This window comes from Mustela erminea, chromosome 1 (genome assembly GCF_009829155.1).
Source record: "Mustela erminea isolate mMusErm1 chromosome 1, mMusErm1.Pri, whole genome shotgun sequence".
Taxonomy (NCBI): Eukaryota; Metazoa; Chordata; class Mammalia; order Carnivora; family Mustelidae; genus Mustela; species Mustela erminea.
Genome location: NC_045614.1, coordinates 16,846,237 through 16,868,237, shown reverse-complemented (window position 1 = coordinate 16,868,237; position 22,001 = coordinate 16,846,237). Strand labels below are relative to the sequence as shown.

General features: G+C 46.4%; 1 protein-coding gene across 2 annotated transcripts in view; it reads left to right on the top strand.

Annotated features, from left to right (window-relative positions):
- LRRC2 (leucine rich repeat containing 2) overlaps window positions 1-22,001 on the top strand; it is a 41,593-nt gene that overhangs the window by 10,314 nt on the left and 9,278 nt on the right. For both annotated transcript variants that reach the window (XM_032317744.1, XM_032317733.1), the window contains exons 2-6: window positions 5,457-5,600; window positions 14,396-14,603; window positions 16,257-16,413; window positions 17,117-17,253; window positions 21,683-21,828. In XM_032317744.1, coding sequence (XP_032173635.1) covers window positions 5,476-5,600; window positions 14,396-14,603; window positions 16,257-16,413; window positions 17,117-17,253; window positions 21,683-21,828 — 773 coding nt within the window. In that variant the 5' untranslated portion in view covers window positions 5,457-5,475. The remainder of the gene's footprint in view (window positions 1-5,456; window positions 5,601-14,395; window positions 14,604-16,256; window positions 16,414-17,116; window positions 17,254-21,682; window positions 21,829-22,001) is intronic.

The window sequence follows — 22,001 nt, the reverse complement described above, 5'->3', positions numbered from 1 at the left end:
TTGGCATACTTCTATGGAAGCTTTTTTTTTTGGTTAAAAGCCAACTTTGGTTAAGATGTTTGCAGCTTAGGTGCTCCTGAGCTGAAAATGACAGAGTAAGGAACGTGGTAAAAGACAAATGACATGCAGTGGTTTTTGGTTCTGGGGGAGACAGAGTCAGGCATCCTCCACCACGTCTCTCCCATTGAATGTGGTTCTATAAAACCCAGAAGGAGCACACGAAACAGGAGTATGAAGACTGTGAAAACCAGCTGGTGGCAACAGAGTAAGGGAAAGACCCCAGAATTCCAAGTACAGAGAGCCTGTGGTATGTTCCCCACCCCCCACCCCCCACTCCAGTGTTGTGCTGCCTGGACTCAAGGCAGCCTGGAACCCAGAACTGGGCACAAGGGTACTGAATGTCACTCCAGGAGAGGAAAAGGGGACCCCCTCATGCTCAGAGAGAGAGGTCAAATCCCTGTTTTTCTTTTCTCCATCCTGTCATGCCTCAGGCCCTAAAGGATTCATAGCAGGAGGTGCAGGGGCATGGGGGCAGGGGTTTGATAGTGGAGGGCCTCAGTCACTCAAAACTTTGAGAAAAGGGGTCTTTCCGTTTGGATCCGAGGAGTTGCAGGCCCCAGAGTGGAGGAAACTCTCATTGCTTTTTCTATCCCCAGGACCTCCTGCTACCTGGCCCCCAAAAGTGGGTGCACAACAAAGCAGGGGGACTAAAGCCCCAGCTCTCTGGCCAAAGGACTGTAAAAGGGAGCCTCAGCAATCTAGAAGAACTGGGGGAAACAGAGGAGAGGGAAGAGCTCTGAGAACAACCATAACGTTGTTTAGAGCTCCTGGGCTCATCCTTGAGCCTTCCCTGGGAGTCTGACCCTTATCAACATGCCTTCTGCTGTTTGAGCCGAAGGGCAGGGTGGACCATGGCCTCCATCCCAGACGGCCACTGGGGGGCGCACATGGGCAGTCCACCCGTACAATCTGAGGACAGTCCCCACCCTGGGAATTCTAGTCCCAGAAGGCCGGAGGAGGGAATGTGACGTCTGAACTGAACCACCTACTGTGTCAGTCATCAACGTAGTGCCTCTTGGCTCTGAACATAGCCATCAACGTCTGTGCTGTATGACACACTGTGTTGTTCCTTGAAGTACTTGTCCTTTCAAGTGAACAACCCGTTCAGCTTTCTCAGGGGACGGCACTAAAGGGACAGTACTCCTTCCTGTTCTGGTGTGGGCAGGAGGGGGCCAGCAGGGGTCTGGGTACACGAGCTGGCCCCAGCCCCAGGCCCAGAACCTGGTCCTTTGCAAATGGACAGCCCTGGCTAGCAAGAAGCTTTCTGCAGTGCTCTCCACCTAGAAAACAGAGCCCTCGTGGAGCCCCTGTGCTCTGAAGGCGTCCTGCGACCCTGGACCCACACTGCATATGTCCGCATCCCTGGTGGCTGGTCAGGTGGCCTTCCACCCTGGGGCAGGGGGTGTGGTCTGTCAGTTGCCCAGCGAGCCAGACAAGCCTGACCAAACCAGAGGACTACTCTGCTCTCCACTGCACTGAGCTGCAACTTCTAAAACGAGGTTGGAAGCCCTTCCAAGTTTGTCCTTTCTGGAGTCCTCTGCCTCTGCCCTCAGGTGTGAATGGAAAGAGAAAGGACCAACAAGAAGTCGGAGATAAAAAGAACTAAATGGCAACTTTAGAAATAAAATAGAGAATCCCTGAAATAAAATACTCCCTGGATAGACTCATAAACATAATGGAGATGATATGGGAAGGTGTGGGACATTTGAAGATGGATTGCTGGATATTATAAATCTGAAAAAAGAAAGGAAAAGAGATGTCTAAAAAAGCCAACAGCCTCAAGAATCTACAAAATGATATTGAAAGGGCTAATATCTGTTTTGTCCGAGTCCCAGAAAAGGGGAGGAAGAGGCATTGCAGAAAAAAAAAATAGCTGGAGAAAAAAAGATGGTTGAAAAATCCCCAAATTTGGTAAAATATAAAACCTCCCGACCAGAGGAGCTAGGGAAATCCCACACGGCATAAACCCAAAGAAACCCATGCCCAGATTTGTCATAATTAAACAGGAAACCCAAAGACAAGGAATAATTCTCAACACGTCGTGGGAGAAACGTGACGTGTCACCTTGATGAGACTTATAGTTCCAACTACTGCACCTTTCTCATGGGAAACCATGGAGGCCAGAAGAAACGGGCAGTGTCTATAAAATGTCGAAAAGAATTACCTCAGGATTCGCTATCCAGCAAAAACCATCTTCAGGAGTGAAGGTAGGAAAAAAAAAGGAAAAGAGGAAAAAGGGGAAAAAAAAGGAGTGAAAGTGAAAAGAAGATATTCAGGTGAAGGGGAACAGAGGTTTTGTCAGCTGAGGTCTCTGTCTGAGGGGACTATTTAGGGGAGTTGTTTAGGCAGAAGGGAAATGCTACCAGAGGGGACATGGGACAATAGGAATGAGGGAGGAGCCACAGATACAGTCCGTATCAGGGTAGATGTGATGGGCTAGCGTCCTCCTCGTGAGTTCTTTAAACACATTTCAGGATTGGAAGCCCAAAATAGAACACTGACAGATTCAGTGCAAGGGACAATGGCTGCACCGAGGCGAGAGCCTAAGGGACCTCGGTGGTAGTGAGGTTTCCACGTCTCACTCCAAGGGGTAAAATATTGTTTCTGATGGGCTATGAGAAGTGAAGCCGGGAGCTTATCCTCCCTAGGGCAGCCATGAAAAAGGAAAGACTACACTGAGAAACAGAGTCCAAAACACAACAGAGAAAATAAATTGAATACTAAAAAGATGTTCAGATAAACACAAAAGGAGGCTGGAAAGTGTAAAAAGAAAACAAAAGAGGAGTCCAGCAGAAAATGGGTAATAAGTGAATTTGGACCTAAATGCAAAGTATCAGTAATTATGGTTAATGTAAATTGCTCAAATACACCAATTAAAAGACGTTGTTGGAATGTGTGAAATAAATGATCCAACAAGATTCTGTCAACAGCGGCTCCAGGCTGGATACGACTATTGATCTCAGGGTTGTGAGTTCAAGCCCCACACTGAGTATGGAGCCTACTTAAAAAAAAAAAAAAAAAAAAAGTAAAAGGTTCTGTCTACAAAATCTCATACCAAATATAACCGTATAATTAGGTTAAAAATAAAAGGATGGAATCGAAGAACACTTGCGAATCATGTATCAGACAAAAGACCCGTGCTTGGGACATAGAAAGAACTCTTACAAGTCAACAATTAAAAAGACAAATGGCCCCATTTAAAACTTGGCAAAGGATCTGAATAGACATTTCTCCCAAGAAGGTATAAAAATGGTCCATAAGTACATAAAAAGATGTTCAGTCAGCCTCATTAGCTGTCAGGGAAACGCAAATCGAAACCACTAGAGACCACTGCCCCCACCTACTGGGATGGCAGTGGTGGGAGAGAGTGGCAGAACGAGCGTAGAGAGGATGTGGAGACACCAGAACCCTCATGCTCGGCTGTCAGGGCAGGAACATGAGGCTGCTGCTTTGGGGAAACAGTCCAACAGTTCCTGAAACGGTTAAATAGAGTTCCAGGACCTTCCAATGCCTCGCTCATGTTATTGACCCCAGAGAATTGAGAACATAGGTCCGCACAAAAAGGTGCATCTCTTGTACCTTTGCCAGAAATCTCCTCGAGGTAAAAATATTTAAAGGCAGACAGAAGACAGTCCCAGATGTCAGAAATGAAGGGAAAGATGGAAGTAAGCCGGGGCCAGCATTTTCAGCTCGTGAAGACGAAAATGATGGCTCTCCAGCCTTCCACTGCGCAGACAGAAGCCGGCTTTCCCGCTCTGCCTGGCAAGCCCTTCGTGGGGAGTACACAGCTGAGTCTGAAGGTCAAATATTTGCTTTTGTGTTCCCACGGACTGCTGTGTAGAAGCATCTGGAACTGGAGCAGAGAATATTCAACAGCCCTACGATTGGCTGACTGACACGCTGTGTGGGCGTGCGTGTGTGTGTGTGTGTGTGTGTGTGCATGAATCAGGAAGTGGATGGAGCCAGATTTCAATGCTACTAAGTAGGGGAAATGTAAAACGATAACGAGGAAGTTATTTTTAGATAAGGGAGATGAGTGCAGGTTAGAGGAATGAACATTAAGAAGTACTTTTACATCCTGACAGTTTTTTTTTTTTTTTTTTTTCGGTGAACAAATAATCACTTAAGGCAATGAGTAAAATAAAAACAAGATGGGGCGCCTGGGTGGCTCAGTGGGTTAAAGACTCTGCCTTCCGCTCCGGTCGTGATCCTTGGGTCCTGGGATTGAGCCCCGCATTGGGCTCTCTGCTCAGCAGGGAGCCTGCTTCCCGCTCTCTCTGCCTGCCTCTCTGCCTCCTTGTGATCTCTGTCTGTCAAATAAATAAATAAAATCTTTAAAAAAAAAAAAGATGGGAACATAAAAAGGAGAGAAGAAGCTCACTGAGTGGTCTGAGAGGGGAGCAATCTGGATGCAAACCTCTTATTCAGTTTTCGTTTATTGACTTCACAAATATTTACAGAGGGTCTGCTGTGTGCCAGGCACTGTGCTGGGTCTCACTTCAATGAAGGGCCAAGATGCACCTGCCCTTAACTTTCCTTACATACACAGAGACCAGCAGCCTATGAAGTTTCATGTTGCAGGGGCCCCTTGCAGGACCCGTCCCCATGCTCTGTGTCGTGGTCAGTCCCTACTGGGAAAGTGCTCATGGTTCTTGGAGCAGGGATTGGTTTTGTTGTTTAACGGTGACTGCTGGTGTAGCCTCAGGTCACCAGGAATGTGTGTGTGTGTGTGTGTGTTTTCTGATTAACTCACAAACGTACCCTTGAGTCTGGTACAGCCCTAGTGGAAAGATGAGCTGCTAGAAAATTCAATAGAACATGGAACCAAGAGGCTTATGGAGGGCCCAGGGGGCTTTGGGAACCCCCAAATCTGGCTGAGAGGTAGAGCTACAAGTGTGACCTTCTAGAGGAGCCACAGGCTGGGTGTTGGACTTGACTTAACCCAGAGTACCATCAGGCTTTAAGAACATTAGCAAACTGCCATTCTGGAATTCACAGGGCATTTCATCATTACTTATGAGGATGGATTCATTCTTGTTTCATTTCAAAGTTCATGCTAAAACTGGGGTGCCTGGATGGCTCAGTCGTTGGGCGTCTGACTCTTGGTTTCAGCTCCGTTCGTGATCTCAGGTTGGGATCTTGGAGTCCTGGGATCAAACTTCAGTGTGTTATGGTCTCTGTGCGGAGCCGGCAGCCAGGAGTCTGCTTGTCCTTCCCCCCCCCCCCCACCTCCCCCACCCTGTTCTCTGAGCCCTTTCCCCATTGCCGGCCGGCACACGCACTCTCTCTATCTCAAATAAATTAAAAAAAAATCTTAAAAAAAAATAAAGGTTGTAAGAAAACTATTTTCTCTTGTGTGTGTGTGTGAAGCTGACATATGTGTGTTTTTTAAACAGGTAATTTCATGCTCCCAAAATGGGACACAAAGTGGTCGTGTTCGACATTTCTGTCATCAGAGCCTTGTGGGAGACGCGCGTCAAGAAGCACAAAGCTTGGCAGAAGAAGGAGACAGAAAGGCTCGAGAAAAGCGCATTGGAAAAGTATGTGTTTTCTCTACTTGCCTGTAGCTTCTTTAGTGAGTGGGGGCTAGGCAAGCTGTGGTCATGTTGTGGAGAGGAAGGCCCTTCTGGGATTTCTCTGTGACACTTACTCATTGGACTTTGAAGCCATCCCACTCTTGCCCACAGCGAATGTCTGATTCCCATAATCGCGACCCCGTGGTGTACAGTCCCACATGCATTCCAGGTACTGTACCAGGCACGGGGTGCACAGCGATGACACAGTAAACTCTCTCCCATGCCCTGCAGCAGCTCAAAGGTACTCCCTGTCATGTATTTCCATCCTTACCTGTTGAGCTGAATGCGGACTAAGACTTGCTCTACTGACACCATTTTTTACTTGGCTGCAGAGGAGATAATTTGTCTATGCTCGTGTAAGCTCATGATACAGGAGGAAAAGAGAGTGATAGGTATATGAAATGAAGCTGATTGCTTTGGAAAAACTCCATTTGGGATAACCAAGGGCCACACAATTGACTCAGCACTGCACAAATCCAAGGAAGTAGGGCCAGTTGGAGAGGTTGCACATTCCGGTGGCTTTGCATCTCTGACTTTTTAATTCCCTATGAAGGAACCAAAACTGGAGCTCTTGCATGATGTGCGGAGGGTGTGGTTTATAAAAGGAAGGCAGAATGGGATTCTGATCAGCAGACCCAGTTTCAGAGGAGGTCCATAACTTTATCTCAAGTTGGCAAAGGTTGATACTTTTCTGTGCTTTAAGTTTTTTTTTTTTTTTTAAAGATTTACTTATTTATTTGACAGAGAGACCCACACAGCAGTAGAGGAAACACAAGCATGGGGATTGGGAGAGGGAGAAGCAGGCTTCCTGCAGAACAGGAAGCTCTACGTGGGGCTAGATCCCAGGACGCTGGGATCATGTCGTGAGCTGAAGGCAGATACTTAACAACCGAGCCACCCAGGTGCCCTTGTACTTTAAGTTAAAAACAAAATGTGTGGGCTTCCTGGGTGGCTCGGTGGGTTAAACCTCTGCCTTCAGCTCAGGTCATGATCTCAGGGTCCTGGGATCGAGTCCTGCATCGGGCTCTCTGCTAGGCAGGGAGCCTGCTTCCTCCTCCCTCTCTCTCTCTCTCTGCCTGCCTCTCCGTCTACTTGTGATCTCTCTGTGTCAAATAAATAAAAAATCTTTAACAAAACAAAACAAAATGTGTAAGGTGTGAATGTCTCTCTGTTCTTGGCTCTCCATTCTTATGAACTATCTAGATCAAACCAGTACCTATTCTGATCATGTTTGATAATTAATTAAGCTGTTACTATAAGCATCATAGCCATTCCAGGTGGTTATCCTTATCCCCAACCTGAAGACGAGGAAGTTGGGACCCAAGTGTCTTACCCGAGTTGACACAGCTGGTAAGCGGAGGATTTGGCCAAGATCTTTTCCCTGCACAATGCTGCAGTCACACATAGTTGGGACGTTCTTTTCACTTGCACTAATCTGAGGTTATCCAATATGAGATGAATCTTGAATTTAAGAATTGGAACCTCAGACTGGGCAACACCTATGGCAATGGGTCTGAGCGATCTACACTAGCACGAATTACACAGGTCCCTGGACCCCGTGAGCCCAGAGTGTCTCTCAGCTCTGCTCTGACCTTCTTCGTACTCCTAGCATCTGGGTTACTCTAGGGTAGGACAACTTGCTAAAGGGTGACCCAAGCCCTGGGGGTTTTGCGGGAAAGTGTCTGTAGCTGATGTAACCCCCTGAGGGTTCTGGAAGCAGGAGGCATCTGCAGAGAGCTAGGGTCCAGCTGCTTTGGAGTGGTTTTTGCCTCTTGGCTTCTTTCTTTCATCCTGCTGCGAAATGACTTTGTAGACAGCTTCCCATGGTTCCTATGTACCGGGTTGGCCCTGAATGGGGCTGGTGCCCTGTCTTATCTTGCTTGCCCTAAGACAGAAAACTTCTTAGGGAAGTTAGGTTTTTCTAGCTCAGGATAAGAAAAACAGCCGTCAAATTGGCTGGGCAGGTGAGGGTGAAGTAGGGATAGTGGAGGGAGGAATGTGGGGGTTCAAGGAGCAAGCTGGTCGGCTTCCCAGGACCTGCAATAAAATGACCGTATGAATGAATGAATTTCCCTTTTTTGGCAGGTGTCTCTGAGTTTCTGTACTGTGATTCATGCTGCGATTCTTAACACTATTTGTAGGGTAACTTTAGTTTCTCAAGATCTGTTTCCTGCGGGGAAATTAACATATTGAAAACCTGACGAATGTCTTTTCAGAAAAAGCGATTATCTGGTTAATTTAATTTTATGAAAACAGGCTCTAGCTTGCTCTGTGACCTCACTTCATGGTGCTCCATTTTGTAAGGCTGTCTTTATTTTATGAAGCATGTATCAAAACTTAAAAATGATAAATGGAGGAGCGCCTGGGTGGCTCAGTTGGTTAAGCATCTGTTGCTCAGTTGGTTAAGCATCTCAGGTCTGGGGATCAAGTCCCACATTGGGCTCCCTGCTCAGTGGGGATCCTGCTTCCCCCTCTGCCTGCTGCTCCCCCTGATTGTGCGTGCTCTCTCTCTTTGACAAATAAATAAATAATATATATATTTTTAAAAAGCATTTTAAGCAAAGATACAATACAGAATAGCATCCTGCCTGGATGAAACTGAGTCACTGAGTGGGAGAAATAGAAGAGCAGCTGGAAGGTTCTGAGTGAGGACTTTTTCACCCAGGAAGGCTCTCTGCCATCTAGGCTAGGATTGTGGGTTCGTTCCTTAAGGGAAGAGCACTTTATTTGCACATTTACTGATTTAATTAGTGAAACTGTAATGGCATTGTTTTACATGTCTTGTATTTGAGGTTCTGCTAAAATTGATTCAAGGGGATGATTATTCAGTTATACGGGTGATAACGTATAAAGACAAAGACAGTTTATTCATGTATTTATTTATCTCTTTTCATCTTTTTCCCCCATTTTTTTAAAATTGAAGGGCAGCCGACACACTATGTTACACCAGTCTCATGTGTACAAGGGAGCGATTCAACAACTCTATTATCTTATGCTAGACTGTTTACTGATTTTAATCATTCTGGAGGAAGAGAATGGAATTGAAAGAAAGAGTTGACTCTCACCAAAGTCTTGACTCTCACCAAAAAATGGTTTATATTCTCATGGGGTTTCAGAGGGAATGGGATAGAAAACATTTAAAAAGAAATCCCCAAAAGATTTGGTATATGCTTCTTTTTAATGAGATGTGTCTCATATCTTTTCTTTTCTCCATTATATGTTAGCTGCCCCCAAATATGTGAGCCATTTATGTTGGTTTGTTCTTCGCAATAAAGGAAAGATGTATTCTGTAAAGCTTAATGGGCATCGTTTCATTACATTGGCAGGGTAGCCCTTTGGACTCAGTCTAAGAAATGATTGTAAAAGAGATGTTAACCTGAAAAGTGCTTGGTGAGCACAAGGCTTGGTGAACAGTGTCTGCGCTGTTGGCTGCTGCCATTTTGGGGGGATTTCCTCTTTCCTTCAATCTGCATGTCTTAGACCCAGGGTCTGCCCCACAGCCCTGACTGCTACAGTCTGATCTAGATCCACAGGCAGGCATTTACATTTATTTATTTTAAAAGATTTATTTATTTATTTATTTATGGTGGGGGGAGAGAGAGACAGAGACAGACAGACAGACAGACAGCATGCAAGAGTAGAAGGAAGGGCAGAGGGAGAGAAAGGAGAGAGAGAGTCTTTTTTTTTTTTTTTTAAAGATTTTATTTATTTATTTGACAGAGAGAGATCACAAGTAGGCAGAGAGGCAGGCAGAGAGAGAGAGAGGAGGAACAGGCTCCCTGCTGAGCAGAGAGCCCGATGCGGGGCTCGATCCCAGGACCCTGAGATCATGACCTGAGCCAAGGCAGAGGCTTAACCCACTGAGCCACCCAGGCGCCCCGAGAGAGAGTCTTAAACAGGCTCAATGCCCAGGGCAGAACTGAACACAGGGCTCGACCCCAGGACCCTGAGATCATGACCGGAGCTGAAATCAAGTCTCCGATGCTTAACCAACCGAGTTGTCCAGGGGGCCCTAGGTATTTACATTTTTAAAAATCACATGGTATTAAAATATATTTAAACTATACAGAAGAGCTAATAAGGAAAAGTAACGATCCCAAGCCCATCCCGCCACTTTCTCCCAGTATGAAATTCGTCTCCCTCCATGTGCTGGCCTTTTTTTAAGCTTATACTTTTATGACATTACGTGGAGATGTCACAGGTAGATCCTGAAGCCCTGCCTCCTTGCTAGCCGAGTGCTTACCCCGGCTCAGCTCGCTGTGACTAGGACCTTGGTAGGGTGGTAGCCAGGCTAGCCAGGGCCATCGGCAAAATATTTTTTTCAAATGCTCCTCTTTCTCCCAGCTTAATGGCAAGCTTGAAACTCCAATGATACCCAAAGTCATTTTGGAAGAGCAAAAAGTGTACACGTAGACCTGGGGAGCCAACCCTGCCGAAATTCAGGAACGAATGTCCCAGGCAGACAAAAGAGCAATGCAAATATTGAGGCATGGGTTGTCCTGGGTGTTCAAGGAGGAGCAAGGGAGCCAGTCAGCAGACCAGGAAAGCAAGCGACTGCACCACTGGATGTGGCCAGACAGACAGGTGAGGGCACAGCCTTGTAGGGCTTTGGAGACGCAATGGGACATTGCTTTGCTGGGTGAAACAAAGAGCCAAGGACAGAGTGTGACTGTCATTGTGATGGGCTTACTTGAAATGCTGGGCAAGTTTAGACCGTAGGGAGGCAAGAGTGGTGCAGAGGATGGCGCCTTGGGCAAGAATGGAAGCAGGGAAGGTGGTGGGGAGTGGTGTGGTTCTTGGAGAACTGACCGTTATCTCTTGATGGATTTGATATGAGGCATGAAGAAAGTATGGAGCCAATGATGGGCCTGAGGTTTTTAGCCAGAGCATCTGGAAGCCTTTTACTGAATGGGTAAGAGGCAAGTTTTGGGGTGAAGATCAGGAGTTTGGGTTGGAACATGTTAATTTAATTTAATTTTTTAAAAATTTTTAATTTTTTTTTTTAAAGATTTTATTTATTTATTTGACAGACAGAGATCACAAGTAGGCAGAGAGGCAGGCACAGAGAGAGAGGAGGAAGCAGGGTCCTTGCTGAGCAGAGAACCCGATGCGGGGCTCGATCCCAGGACCCTGAGATCATGATCTGAGCCGAAGGCAGAGGCTTTAACCCACTGAGCCACCCAGGCGCCCCTGGAACATGTTAATTTTAGACATTCAGGCGGAGCTACGGGAGAAGCAAGGAGTCAGTGAGGCAGTCTTGGCTAGATAACTGTAACTGGGCATCATCAGCATACAGATCCATTTAAAGCCATGCACTGCGAGATAGCCAACGAATGAGTGTAGATAGAGAAGGGCAGAGGCCCAAGGACTGGGTGTTGGGACCTTGGAGATTCGGAGGTTGGGAAGTTGAGGGGGAGGCAGCCCAGTGACTAGAGAGGTAGGAGTGGAATCGGCAGAGAGAGGGAGCCAAGGGGCAATCAGGCTTGATGGGGGAAGAAAAGCTGTGCCGAATGTTCCAGATGGGTCAGAGGAGATGAGGACTGGATTTGGCTACTGGGTCTAGCGAAGTGGAGGTCGTGGTGACCTTGAGAACAATTTCCAAAGAAGGGGGACGCCGAGCGAAGGGCGTTCAACAGAGAACAGGGGGATGGGAACGGAGAATTGTGGATGTGAGCCAGCACAGCTCTTTCGTGGGGTTGGCTGTAAGGTGGAGCAGAGAAGCAGGCTTGATGGAAGACATGACATTGCAGGAAGGTGGGGGTGGGGTGGGGAAGATGATGGTGGCAGTGTTGCCCTTTGAGTTGCATGTGCTAATGGGAGTGATCCTCAGGAGGGAAATACTCAAGAGACAAGCAGGAAGTCCTTGAGCCAGTGAGAGGCTGGGTGCTCGGGAGTGGGGTAACCAGGGAGGATCTGGGAGAGTTCTTCCAGACCAGCCGAAGCACAGGCAGAGCTGACAGGAACAGACAGGAGCAGGTGGTGTGGATGTGGTGCTGGGACTTCCAGGTGTTCTGTTCTCTTTCATTTCTGCCCTCCCTGGACTAGAAGCTCTGGGATAGAGGATGGGGTAGGCGGTGATGGAGGTTTGCTTGAAAGGGAGAAAATGTGTTAAGAGTCACCTAGGGCCTACAGCAAAGAGATGAGCTTGGGAGTATGGTAGGGCTGCTGGGAAGCAGCGAGGGGCCTGGGTCAGGGGCCACCATCCAAAATGAGGCCAGTTTGTAAGGTGGTGAACTTTCCTTCATGTTTGTGTCCTGGATGGGTGCATGTGCAGAACCGGGGGGCGGGGGGTGGCGGGCAGAGGAGGGGGCGTGGATACCAGCTAGAGTGACCTTTGCTAGGTGCATGCGAAACAGCAAGGGAGGTGCAAAGGGGCTGAGGAGGGACTCGGAGGTGATGAAAGTCGGACCACGAAATGTTATTTATAAAAGCCTTACTGAGGAGCATAACTTACACACAGGAAACTACATGTATTTAAAGGATACAATTTGAAATGTTTGATGTATGTATACGTCCCTAAAACCATCTCCACAATCAAGATATGATCACGTTTGTCACCTTACAAGCCTCTTCCTCACTCTTGGTGGTGCTTTCCTCTCATCCCTGTCCTCGGCAGGGCAGTCCCGCCTTCCTGTCTTTGTAGATGACTCTGCACTTATTAGAGTCTTTTTTTTTTTTAAAGATTTTATTTATTTATTTGACAGACAGAGATCACAAGTAGGCAGAGAGGCAGGCAGGGAGAGAGGGGGAAGCAGGCTCCGCGCTGAGCAGAGAGCTTGATGCGGGACTCGATCCCAGGACCCTGAGATCATGACCCGAGCTGAAGGCAGAGGCTTTAACCCACTGAGCCACGCAGGCGCCCCGCATTTATTAGAGTCTTACAAATCATTTTATATAAATGAAATACTTTTTTGGGTCTGGATTCTTTTATTGATTGATTGGTTGATTGATTGATTACCTGGATTCTTTCGTTCAGCCTGATGACCTTAAGATTCACTCATGCGGTAGTGTGTATCAAGAGTTCATTTCTTTTTATTGCCGAGTAGTGTGAATAAGGTACAGTGTGTCCATCCATTCACCTGTGAAGTGCGTTTGGGTTGTTTCCAGGTTTGGGCTATAAAGCTGATATGAACATATGCCCATGTCTTTGTATGGATATATGCTTTCCTCTGTCTTCTAGGAATACCCAGGAGTGGAATGTTTGGATCATACAGTATACATATGATCTTTACAAAATCCGTTGGGATCTAGAGGGTTGGTGACTGGCAGGGTCTGGCTGTGTCACCAGCCACCCACCCCTGCATTGCAGCTCTCCTGAGGAATTACTGACATTGACCACATTCTAGTGTTGCTACCAAGCTTTGCTAACACTCCTAACTTTCGACTGGTGGAAAGACTGTCTATAAACACTTACTAGAATGTTTCAGCACCTGTGATTCCTTTAGCAGTGTGGGCTTGGCTCTGAATCAGAGGTCTCTAGCTAGCTCCACACCCTCTGCACGCTGTCCCAGCAGCTTTGCCCCTCTGGTTTCCCTGCTTACTCATTCCCTAAGAATTGAACATTACAGGGGATTGGGGGTGATGGGGCATGGATGGGGGGGATTTGGGGGCGTGAAACAAAAACCAGGCAGGACTGAAAGCAGTTGAAGCTACATAAAGGAAAAGGTGATCACAGCTCTCTGAGCCCTGCGGGTCCCAACCCAACAAGGGATGAGGGAAAGAGGTCTGGGCTTTCTCCCCCCTCAATGGCACCACTGCCTGACTTCTCACAGGGTGCCCAACCTGTGTTAAAGGTTAACCCTCAGAAAACGTGCAGATACAAAGGGAATGCGAGTTAAAAATTCATGTTTTCTCATTATGAACACGAGGACAAGGAGGGAGGTTTTACAGCCAGTTCAGAGGAGAATCCAAAGGACAGACACGTTTAGGTATCAGGAAAATTGAAATGAACTTGCAAACGGAACAATTTCTCCTCAGAGGTGGGGGAGGGTTGTCCCTCCACCGGACAGAATTGATTTGTGTGTCTGTAGTCAAGAATGATTTGTGTTGCTATCAGTTTTCTGCAAGTTCACTTTAGTCTCTGCAGAGTGGTAAAGATCGTTTTTTAGGGTATGATATAAACTGGGGCTGCCTGTATATTTCAAATCAGACACCCTTGAAATATTAGCATACTCTTGTGGCCAGGCATTTAAAAAACAGAAGAGGGGCGCCTGGGTGGCTCAGTCCTTAAGTATCTGTCTTCGGCTCAGGTCGTGATCTCAGGGTCCTGGGATCCCAGCATCGGACTCCCTGCTCCACGGGAAGCCTGATTCTCCCTCTTCTACTCCCCCTGCCTCGCTGTGTTTCTGTCAAATAAATAAATAAAATCTTAAAACAAAACAACTTGGGCTAGCACCACATAATATCAAAGGAAACTGTAATTAATCAAATACATAGGTAACTTTGGTAGAAATTTTAGGAATTCCGTCCCACTCACCTTCTCTACTTTTTTAGTCCAAGTTGCTGATAATTCACAACTCTGAGGGTTTAAGATGCCGCTTACATTCCCACAGCAGAGGGACCCAGGAAAGAGTGCAGGGGGCAGAGCTGAGATTTGGTTCCGTGGCGGGGTCCCTGAGTCTCCAGCCGCTGCGGGGGTGGGGGCGGAAATCGCCGGCCTGGGGAGGGACTGCGTCTGCGCGCAGGTGGTCTGCCGGCCACTCCAGGCAGGTGGCGGCGGTTCCCCCGGAGTGTGACTTCGGCCTTTGCTGTCCGTTTAGGATAAAGGAGGAGTGGAACTTCGTGGCCGAGTGCAGGAGGAAAGGCATCCCCCAGGCTGCGTACTGCAAGAATGGCTTCGTAGACACCAGCGCGAGGCTTCTGGAAAAGATCGAAAGGAACACTTACGCGAGGCAGAGTACACTTTCCAAGGAGAGAGACAGACGGAGGAGTCCGTTTGTGTTGGAGCTTTCGGGGGAGCAGTGGACGGTGAGTGCAGCAAGGGGGTGCCCGATGCGTTGCTGGAGGCATTGACTGGCCTTGGCCTTGGCCAAAAGAGAGCGTTCCCATGGATGGGGAGGAGCCAGTTGCCTGCTCTAAACCAGGTTCTCAGGTCTCTTCCTCCGTGCAAGACCCTGAAGTCCTGGGAAGGGCAGCAGGGTCCCTCCGAGGGCGGCAGGCTCTGGGATCCTGGCGGCCCTCCCCAGGATGGCACAGCCTTTAAAATGATTACTCCTGCGGTCTCTCCCCCAAGACCTTTAAAATCACTCTTTGCCTTTTTTTTTTTTTTTTTTTTTTAAATGAACCGAGCCTTTCAGGTAACATCCCCTGGTAGGTGGTGACAGATTTAGCTGTCTTTCTTTCTGAGAGTCTGAGGCCAGGACAAAGAGGTAACCGCCCCCACCCCCTTTCTTTCCTCTGGGCTTTACAGGTGGCTTCCTGCTCCCCGTTCCCTGACCTGCTGCTTTGCTTGGGGCAGTATCTCCTGGGCTTGCAGGTGATCTGACGTTTTCTGGTGGAAGCAGCACCTGAGTGTGCTATGGGCAAGCAAACTGGTATGATGGTCTCTTTCTGGGGGACAGGGTTCTCTGGAACCTGCCCGTCATCTCTTTTTATGCCCCTGACTTACGGCTGAAAGGACTCTGGGCTGGGAGACTGAATTTGGGGAGGGGATCGTGGTGGGTGTCCTTTATTGGTCATGTGATCTGGAGGCACTTTACTCCACTTTCATATATTTTTTCTCCTCCTCAGTAAAATGGGGCTCAGGCCTGCCTTAGCTCCCTCTGAGGACCGTTGTGGGTCCTGAATGAGCCAGTATTCTAGGACACTGACTTGTAGGCTGCACTGCCTTCTGAAACTGGGGGAGTTTATGTGCCCTTCTGCAGTTCTAATTAAATACCGCTGGTAAATCATTCTCATGTGTCATTGCCAAACATGGCCTTTGTCTAAGCACATACCCCCACAAGGGTTACCCAGCCTGCCTGGAGAACCTACATCCATAAGCACTTCTCAGCACCTTTGCAATCATATCCCAGAACCCTTGAGCCCAGGGCAGCCTTGGATTCTGCTGAGTTCCTCTGTCATTTCACAAATGACCAGGGAGGTGGTGCGCCTGAAAAAAACCTGGCCCAGCATTCATGTCTCCCCGCTCTCTTTCTGGTGTTCTTTCCTATGAGAGACTCAGAAAAACAGTGAGAAACTTGGCACAGCAACGATTAGATCTTTATCAAGCAACTAGGGAGGGAAACATAGCACACGTTTTAAAATCCAATGCATGGACAGATTTTGTTTTCAGAAGATGCTAAATCAGTGTGTTGTAAACCAACAGTACATGTCGTGGCTATAGGTGTGAGCCTGGTTATCTGTGTTCACTGGGTATTTGATTTTCGTATCAGGAATTCATGGCACTTTTGAAATTGGCCAGTCCACTGTTGTGAGACTCATGACAACCCCAGAATCTTAAAGTGGTTTCATGGTGGGGTTGTGCAGCGGGCTAAGGTTAGGTCTGATGCTCTCACCCATGCTGTCTTGCTTTTTGCCTTTCTCGCAAATACCCAGTTATACTTGCCTTTGCGCATGCCACCACTCGGCTCCGACACCATGAGGAACTAGTTGTGACTGATGTCATTCATTCTGTCTCAGGAGCTGCCGGATTCACTGAAGGAGCAGACGCACTTGCAAGAATGGCACATCACTAATACCCTGATTCAAATCATTCCTACCTACATTGAGCTGTTTCAAGCGATGAGAATTCTAGATCTGCCAAAAAACCAAATCTCCCGTCTTCCGGCTGAAATTGGTATGTTCACCAGCAGGAGCCTCCGTGCTCTCGTCTGGCAGGCAGGCAGCTGGTGGGCAGGCTGCGTGGAGCTTCCTTTCCCTCGTGGCGCAGGACACTGCTGGGCAGGGCTGTTTCCTTGGTTCCCAGAGCTGCTAGTTCCTTTGCAAGGTCCCCTTGGGGTGGTGATACCACCATCCCACCTGCAGGACTCGGCACAGGCAGACATTTGCCGATGGCTCAGAAACTAGAAGTCTCATGAGTGAACTCTTTGTTTATTTTCTTTAAGTTTTAGAAAGTTACGCATGCAATACATGTTCATTGCAAACATAAGTGACAACCAATTATTCCCATGTAAGTTTAGCGTAGCCTATTATGTCATTTTGATCAACATTTTATAATTCTCCATCACATTTCTGTTCAGCTGCAGTACCTTAAAATGAAGACTACAGTGATCATTACTGCTTCTCTTTCTCTTGGGGTGTGAGGGACAAAAGATGGGGGCTGCCTATAGTTCCATGAAGGATTAACTAGAGGGTAAGCACAAAATGCTGTGATCACGGACAGAGAAGCTGACATTTAATCAAGGGCTTACAAAACAATACAAAATTATGTTCCTTGTCTCCCCCATCGTCATTATACAATGTTTTCTCTTTGTCTTGTGTTTGTTGTTAAAAGACCTTAAAGGATCTTCCCGATGGATGTTCATTTGTTCTGATGACAGGTCGCTTGAAGAATCTGAAAGAACTCAATGTGAGCTTCAACCTTCTGAGAAGCATCCCTCCAGAATTGGGGGACTGTGAAAATCTAGAGAAACTGGATTGTTCTGGAAACCTAGAATTAACAGAGCTCCCCTTTGAAGTAAGAAAGCAGTCATTTTTGCACTATAATTTACTTGTATTTGGTTTAGGACATGGGATGATGTGGGGAAGGCAGTTCACAAGGTCAGAGTCCATCTTTCTTATATCACGCTTTCTTGACATTTCAGTCACCTTATACCAGTGAATAGAAGGTCTTTCAAAATGTTCTTACACTAGGCCAGGAGCTGAATTTAAGTTCGGAAAAGCTGTCAAAAAGAAACAAACGGGGCGCCTGGGTGGTTCAGTGGATTAAGCCTCTGCCTTCGGCTCAGGTCATGATCTCAGGGTCCTTGGATGGAGCCCCACATCAGGCTCTCTGCACAGTGGGGAGCCCCCCCGCCCCCACCTGCTTCTCTGCCTACTTGTGATCTCTCTCTTTCTCTGTGAAAAAAAAAAAGAAAAAAAAGAAAACAAACAAACAAACAAACAAAAAAGAAACAAACAAAACTAGGCAAAACGTCCTGTTTTCATACGAGATATTTTTATTTAATGTCTATTTAATGTCTGATGCCTGTTGTCTGTGATGCAGATCTGGATTTATTTATCCACAGTGGTAAAATAAATTGGAAACAGTTGGAAATAAAGGGGGTAAAATTTTTAAAAGAAGTTAATATATTCACAAAAACTTGTAGGTAACCAAAACGGTCTTAACAGATAGGATTTTAAAGGTCCATTCATTTAAACAACATTCGCTAGTGACTTTTGGTCTGTACTCACTGGAGAAATGATTTAGAATCCCATTCTGATGAAATGGAGCCGCAGAGAGGGAAGAGTGTTGCCAAACAAAATTCAACAGACTTCTTATGCTAAAGGGAGATAGAGATCTCATAATCCTGCTGGTAAGGAACAGACTGGAAACAATGTTGCTGGTGTGGTGCTGACAAGGCCCTGGCTGCTGATTAGAGTCCCAGATGGGGTGTTACTCTCCTTGCCTGGAAACTTCTTGGCGGGTGGAAGTGACTGCTTCCACGATCTCCCCAGGAAATGCCCAACAGTCCAGGTGAGGGCCACAGTCCAGGAGAGGGTGTCTGCCCAGGGGCGTGACTCTCTCCTTGAGACTGCTCATTCCCCAGGCCTCCCAAGTTTGTTTGTTTATTTATGTAATTATTTTTAAAAATTTTATTTATTTATTTGACAGAGAGAGAAAGAGAGAGAGCGTGCCAAAGCAGGGGGAGCGGCAGGCAGAGGGAGAGGGAGAAGCAGGCTCTCCGCTGAGCAGGGAGCCTGAGGTGGGGCTCGATCCCGGGACGCCAGGATCATGACCTGAGCCAAAGGCAGATGCTTAACCCACTGAACCACCCAGGTGCCCCCCGGCCTCCCCAGTTTAGAAATTGGCGCAGTCTTCTCTCAGTTGTCCAGGCTGGAAGCAAGACAAGTCGTCTTGACCTCTCTTGCTCCTATACCCTGATTCCACTCTGTAAGTAAGTCCTGTTGAATGTGTCCTTCAGAATAGGTTCTGTGTCTGACCACCGCCCAGCACCTTGCCACTGACACCCTGGTCCAAGCCCGTGCTGTCCTCCATCTGAACTGGAACACAGCCTCCTAGGCTTGCCTCTCTGTCCCTTCTCTTTTCCCTTCTCTTTATTGAGATATAATTTATAGAGGCCCAGATTCAGTCATTAAGTGTACAATTCACCATAATTCACATTTAGGATATTTCTGTCATTCCCTCAAAATTCTGTCTCTCTGTTTGCAGTTAATCTGCATGAGTTGGCGGATTAGGCAGCCCTAGGCAACCACAGGTGGGGTTTGTTTTTTTCCTGGCAAACAGTAATGTCCTGTTGACTCCCCTTTATTGACATAGGTGGGAGCAAATGTACCCGGGATAGAGATTTTTAGGCTCTTTGCTTTGAATGGGATTCTGTAAATGCACTGTACTTGTTATACTTCCCCAGTTGGCTCTGTCTTAATAGCTCACTGACTCTCTTTATATATAACTTCACTATTTTCAGACTGAATGGTTCTCACTGGACATAAAGTTCAGCCACCTGTCCAAACTAGGGTTTATTCAAGATAAATAGAAACTCTGTAGCTGAAGACACGTTGTCTCAGCCTTATGTGTTCAACTTGTATGTATCCAAAGGAAACACACAGCACCCAAGGTTCTGGTCTCTACAGACTCTGGAAAGCACCATTTGCCTGGATGCCATATCCAAATGCTGGCATTAAAACTTTTTTTTTTTTTTTTTGTTAAAAACATAACGTTACATTTACCACTGTGACCATTTTTAAGTGTACTGTTCAGTAGGGTTCTATGTATTCGCATGATTGTGCCTGTCTTCATGAGTTGCCTTTCACACAAATAATTGACACAATCCTGAATTCAAGTTCAAACAGACCCGCAAATAGAATGAATGACCCGTGGAGGGAACTAGCAGGAATTTTGAGGCAAAGGTAAAGGTAATGAAACTTCTGTGTAAATGAGTGTTGTATTTATTCTGACTGAATGTCAGATTTTTATCTGGACAGCACTGGAATTTTCAGACAAATTCCCATCCAAGTACTAACCAGGCCCGACCCTGCTTAGCTTCGAAGAGCAGACGAGATCGGGCGCATTCAGGGTGGTATGGCCGTAGACTGTAACTACCTTTCCAAAGAATTTATGAGTGTTTTGTTTTGCCCTTGATGAAAGTAGCTAGTGGGGAATTACAAATGCCTGGATTTCCCAGGCATTTGTCTTCTTGCTAGTTTGATGCCGATGTGATTTTCCTTATTCTAATTTTCATAGAAGTCTTAACTTATTGAGGATATTTAAAGGAAAGAACTTGGGGCACCTGGGTGGCTCAGTCGGTTAAGCATCTGCCTCCGGCTCACGTCATGATCCCTGAATCCTGGGATCGAGCCTCACTTTGGGCGCTCTGCTCAGCAAGGAGCCTGTTTCTCCCTCTCCCTTTGTCTGCTGCTCCGCCTGCTTGTGTGTTGTCTCTCTCTGTGTCAAATAAATAAATCTAAAAAAAAAAAAGGGAAAGAACTTACTTTTTTTTTTACAGTCTAAAAAAATGTACCTTCTACATTTATTGTAAAAAGGAGGAAGACAAGAGACTGATGTTAATTCAGTCTTGATTTTTCTGCTGATCTGAGAACACTGGCAACATGGTCAGAGACTTTAGACTGAATTATGGGCACCCCAAACATCTTTTCTGATGCTTATTTACTGTCCCATTACTGTCTTCACATTCATTTTTAGAAATTCAAAACAAGAGCAAAATTAGAATGTGCCCATTCAAAGGGGTGAGTTTGACCTGTGAGTCACTAAAGCAAATGTAGCAACAGGGAATTAGGTATTCTATTAAGATAAAGAGAGGTATAAGCCTACTGCTTCTTCTTTTGTAGATTTCATTCATTCCTTCTGTTGGTTCACCTGGCTCCATATTGCATATTGCATAACAGTTTTGAAAATGTGTTCTGAAGGGCAGCCCAGGTGTTATCAGTGGACTCTGAAAATAAGTCAGTAAAAGGTAGCTCCTTCTATAGGTCATGGCCATGACCCAACTTACAAAAAAAAATCCAAACATGAGACCCATTTCCTACTTCATTCAATATTCATAGATTTGCATTTGAAATAAAAAAAATATGTCCCAATGTATCCAGTTACCATATTAAAACACAAATTATAGAGAAGAGACCTAAAGAGTAGAGATTTCTGATTGCTTGCTCTATCCCTGCATGAGCTCAAATGTGAGTCTTTTTAAGATTTTCCAAAACTCTAGGGTGCCTGGGTGGCTCAGTCTGTTGGGCGTCTGCCTTTGGCTTAGGTCGTGAGCCCAGGGTCCTAGGATTGAGCCCCACACGGGGCTCCCTGCTTAGCAGGAAGCCTGCTTCTCCCTCTCCCACTCCCCCTGCTTGGGTTCCCTCTCTCGCCGTATCGCTCTCTGTCAAATAAATAAATAAAATCTTAAAAAAAAAAAAACAAAAAATCTGCCAAAACTCCTTGTGGCCGTCTTCAAGTCATTCTATTTTTTAAGGCTTGTGCTTTTTGTTTTCTGTGACTTTGCACATGCTTGCTGCTCCCTACCTGGAGTTCCCTTCTCTCTCTTCCCTTTTGGGGAAAACCTCAGGACCCAGTGCAAAAACTCCATTCTCCGTGAGATCTTTCTTGACCTTTTCCCTTACCCTATACTGTGACATTGGGACATTAGCCCCTTATGTCTGTGCCGCTGAATGCACCCAGTTGAAAACTTCTTCACGTTAGTTCTTGCTACATTAGATGGCATTGCTTATTTTCAGAAGTGTGAACTCCTGGTAGGCATCCCCGGTGTGCTGCTGCCCGTCATGGAGCACATCGTCAGTGCCCCAAAATGTATATTCTCCTGATCTGTGTTGTGTATATTCTTAGAAGGGCCTTTGGGAAGAAATATCACCTGGAAATTATTAGTTGAACATACCTGCACTTACAAAAGTAATTAGAATATGTTGTTATTCCTTTCTAGTTAAGTAACTTGAAGCAAGTTACGTTTGTAGATATCTCAGCAAACAAGTTTGCCAGTGTCCCGATCTGTGTCCTGAGGATGTGTAATTTGCAGTGGTTGGATATCAGCAACAATATCCTGAATGACCTGCCCCAAGATATAGACAGGTAGCTACTTGCATTCTGAAGGTGAGGTGTATGAATTAGTTACTAATGCCTTAACCGCCGTTTTAACGTTTTAAACAGGCATAACACGAATGGTCTTTGAAATCAGTGTATTTTCCAAGAGTTTATTGTTTCTGGGAAATGAGTTTCGTTCTTTAGATAATGAGACAGTTTCC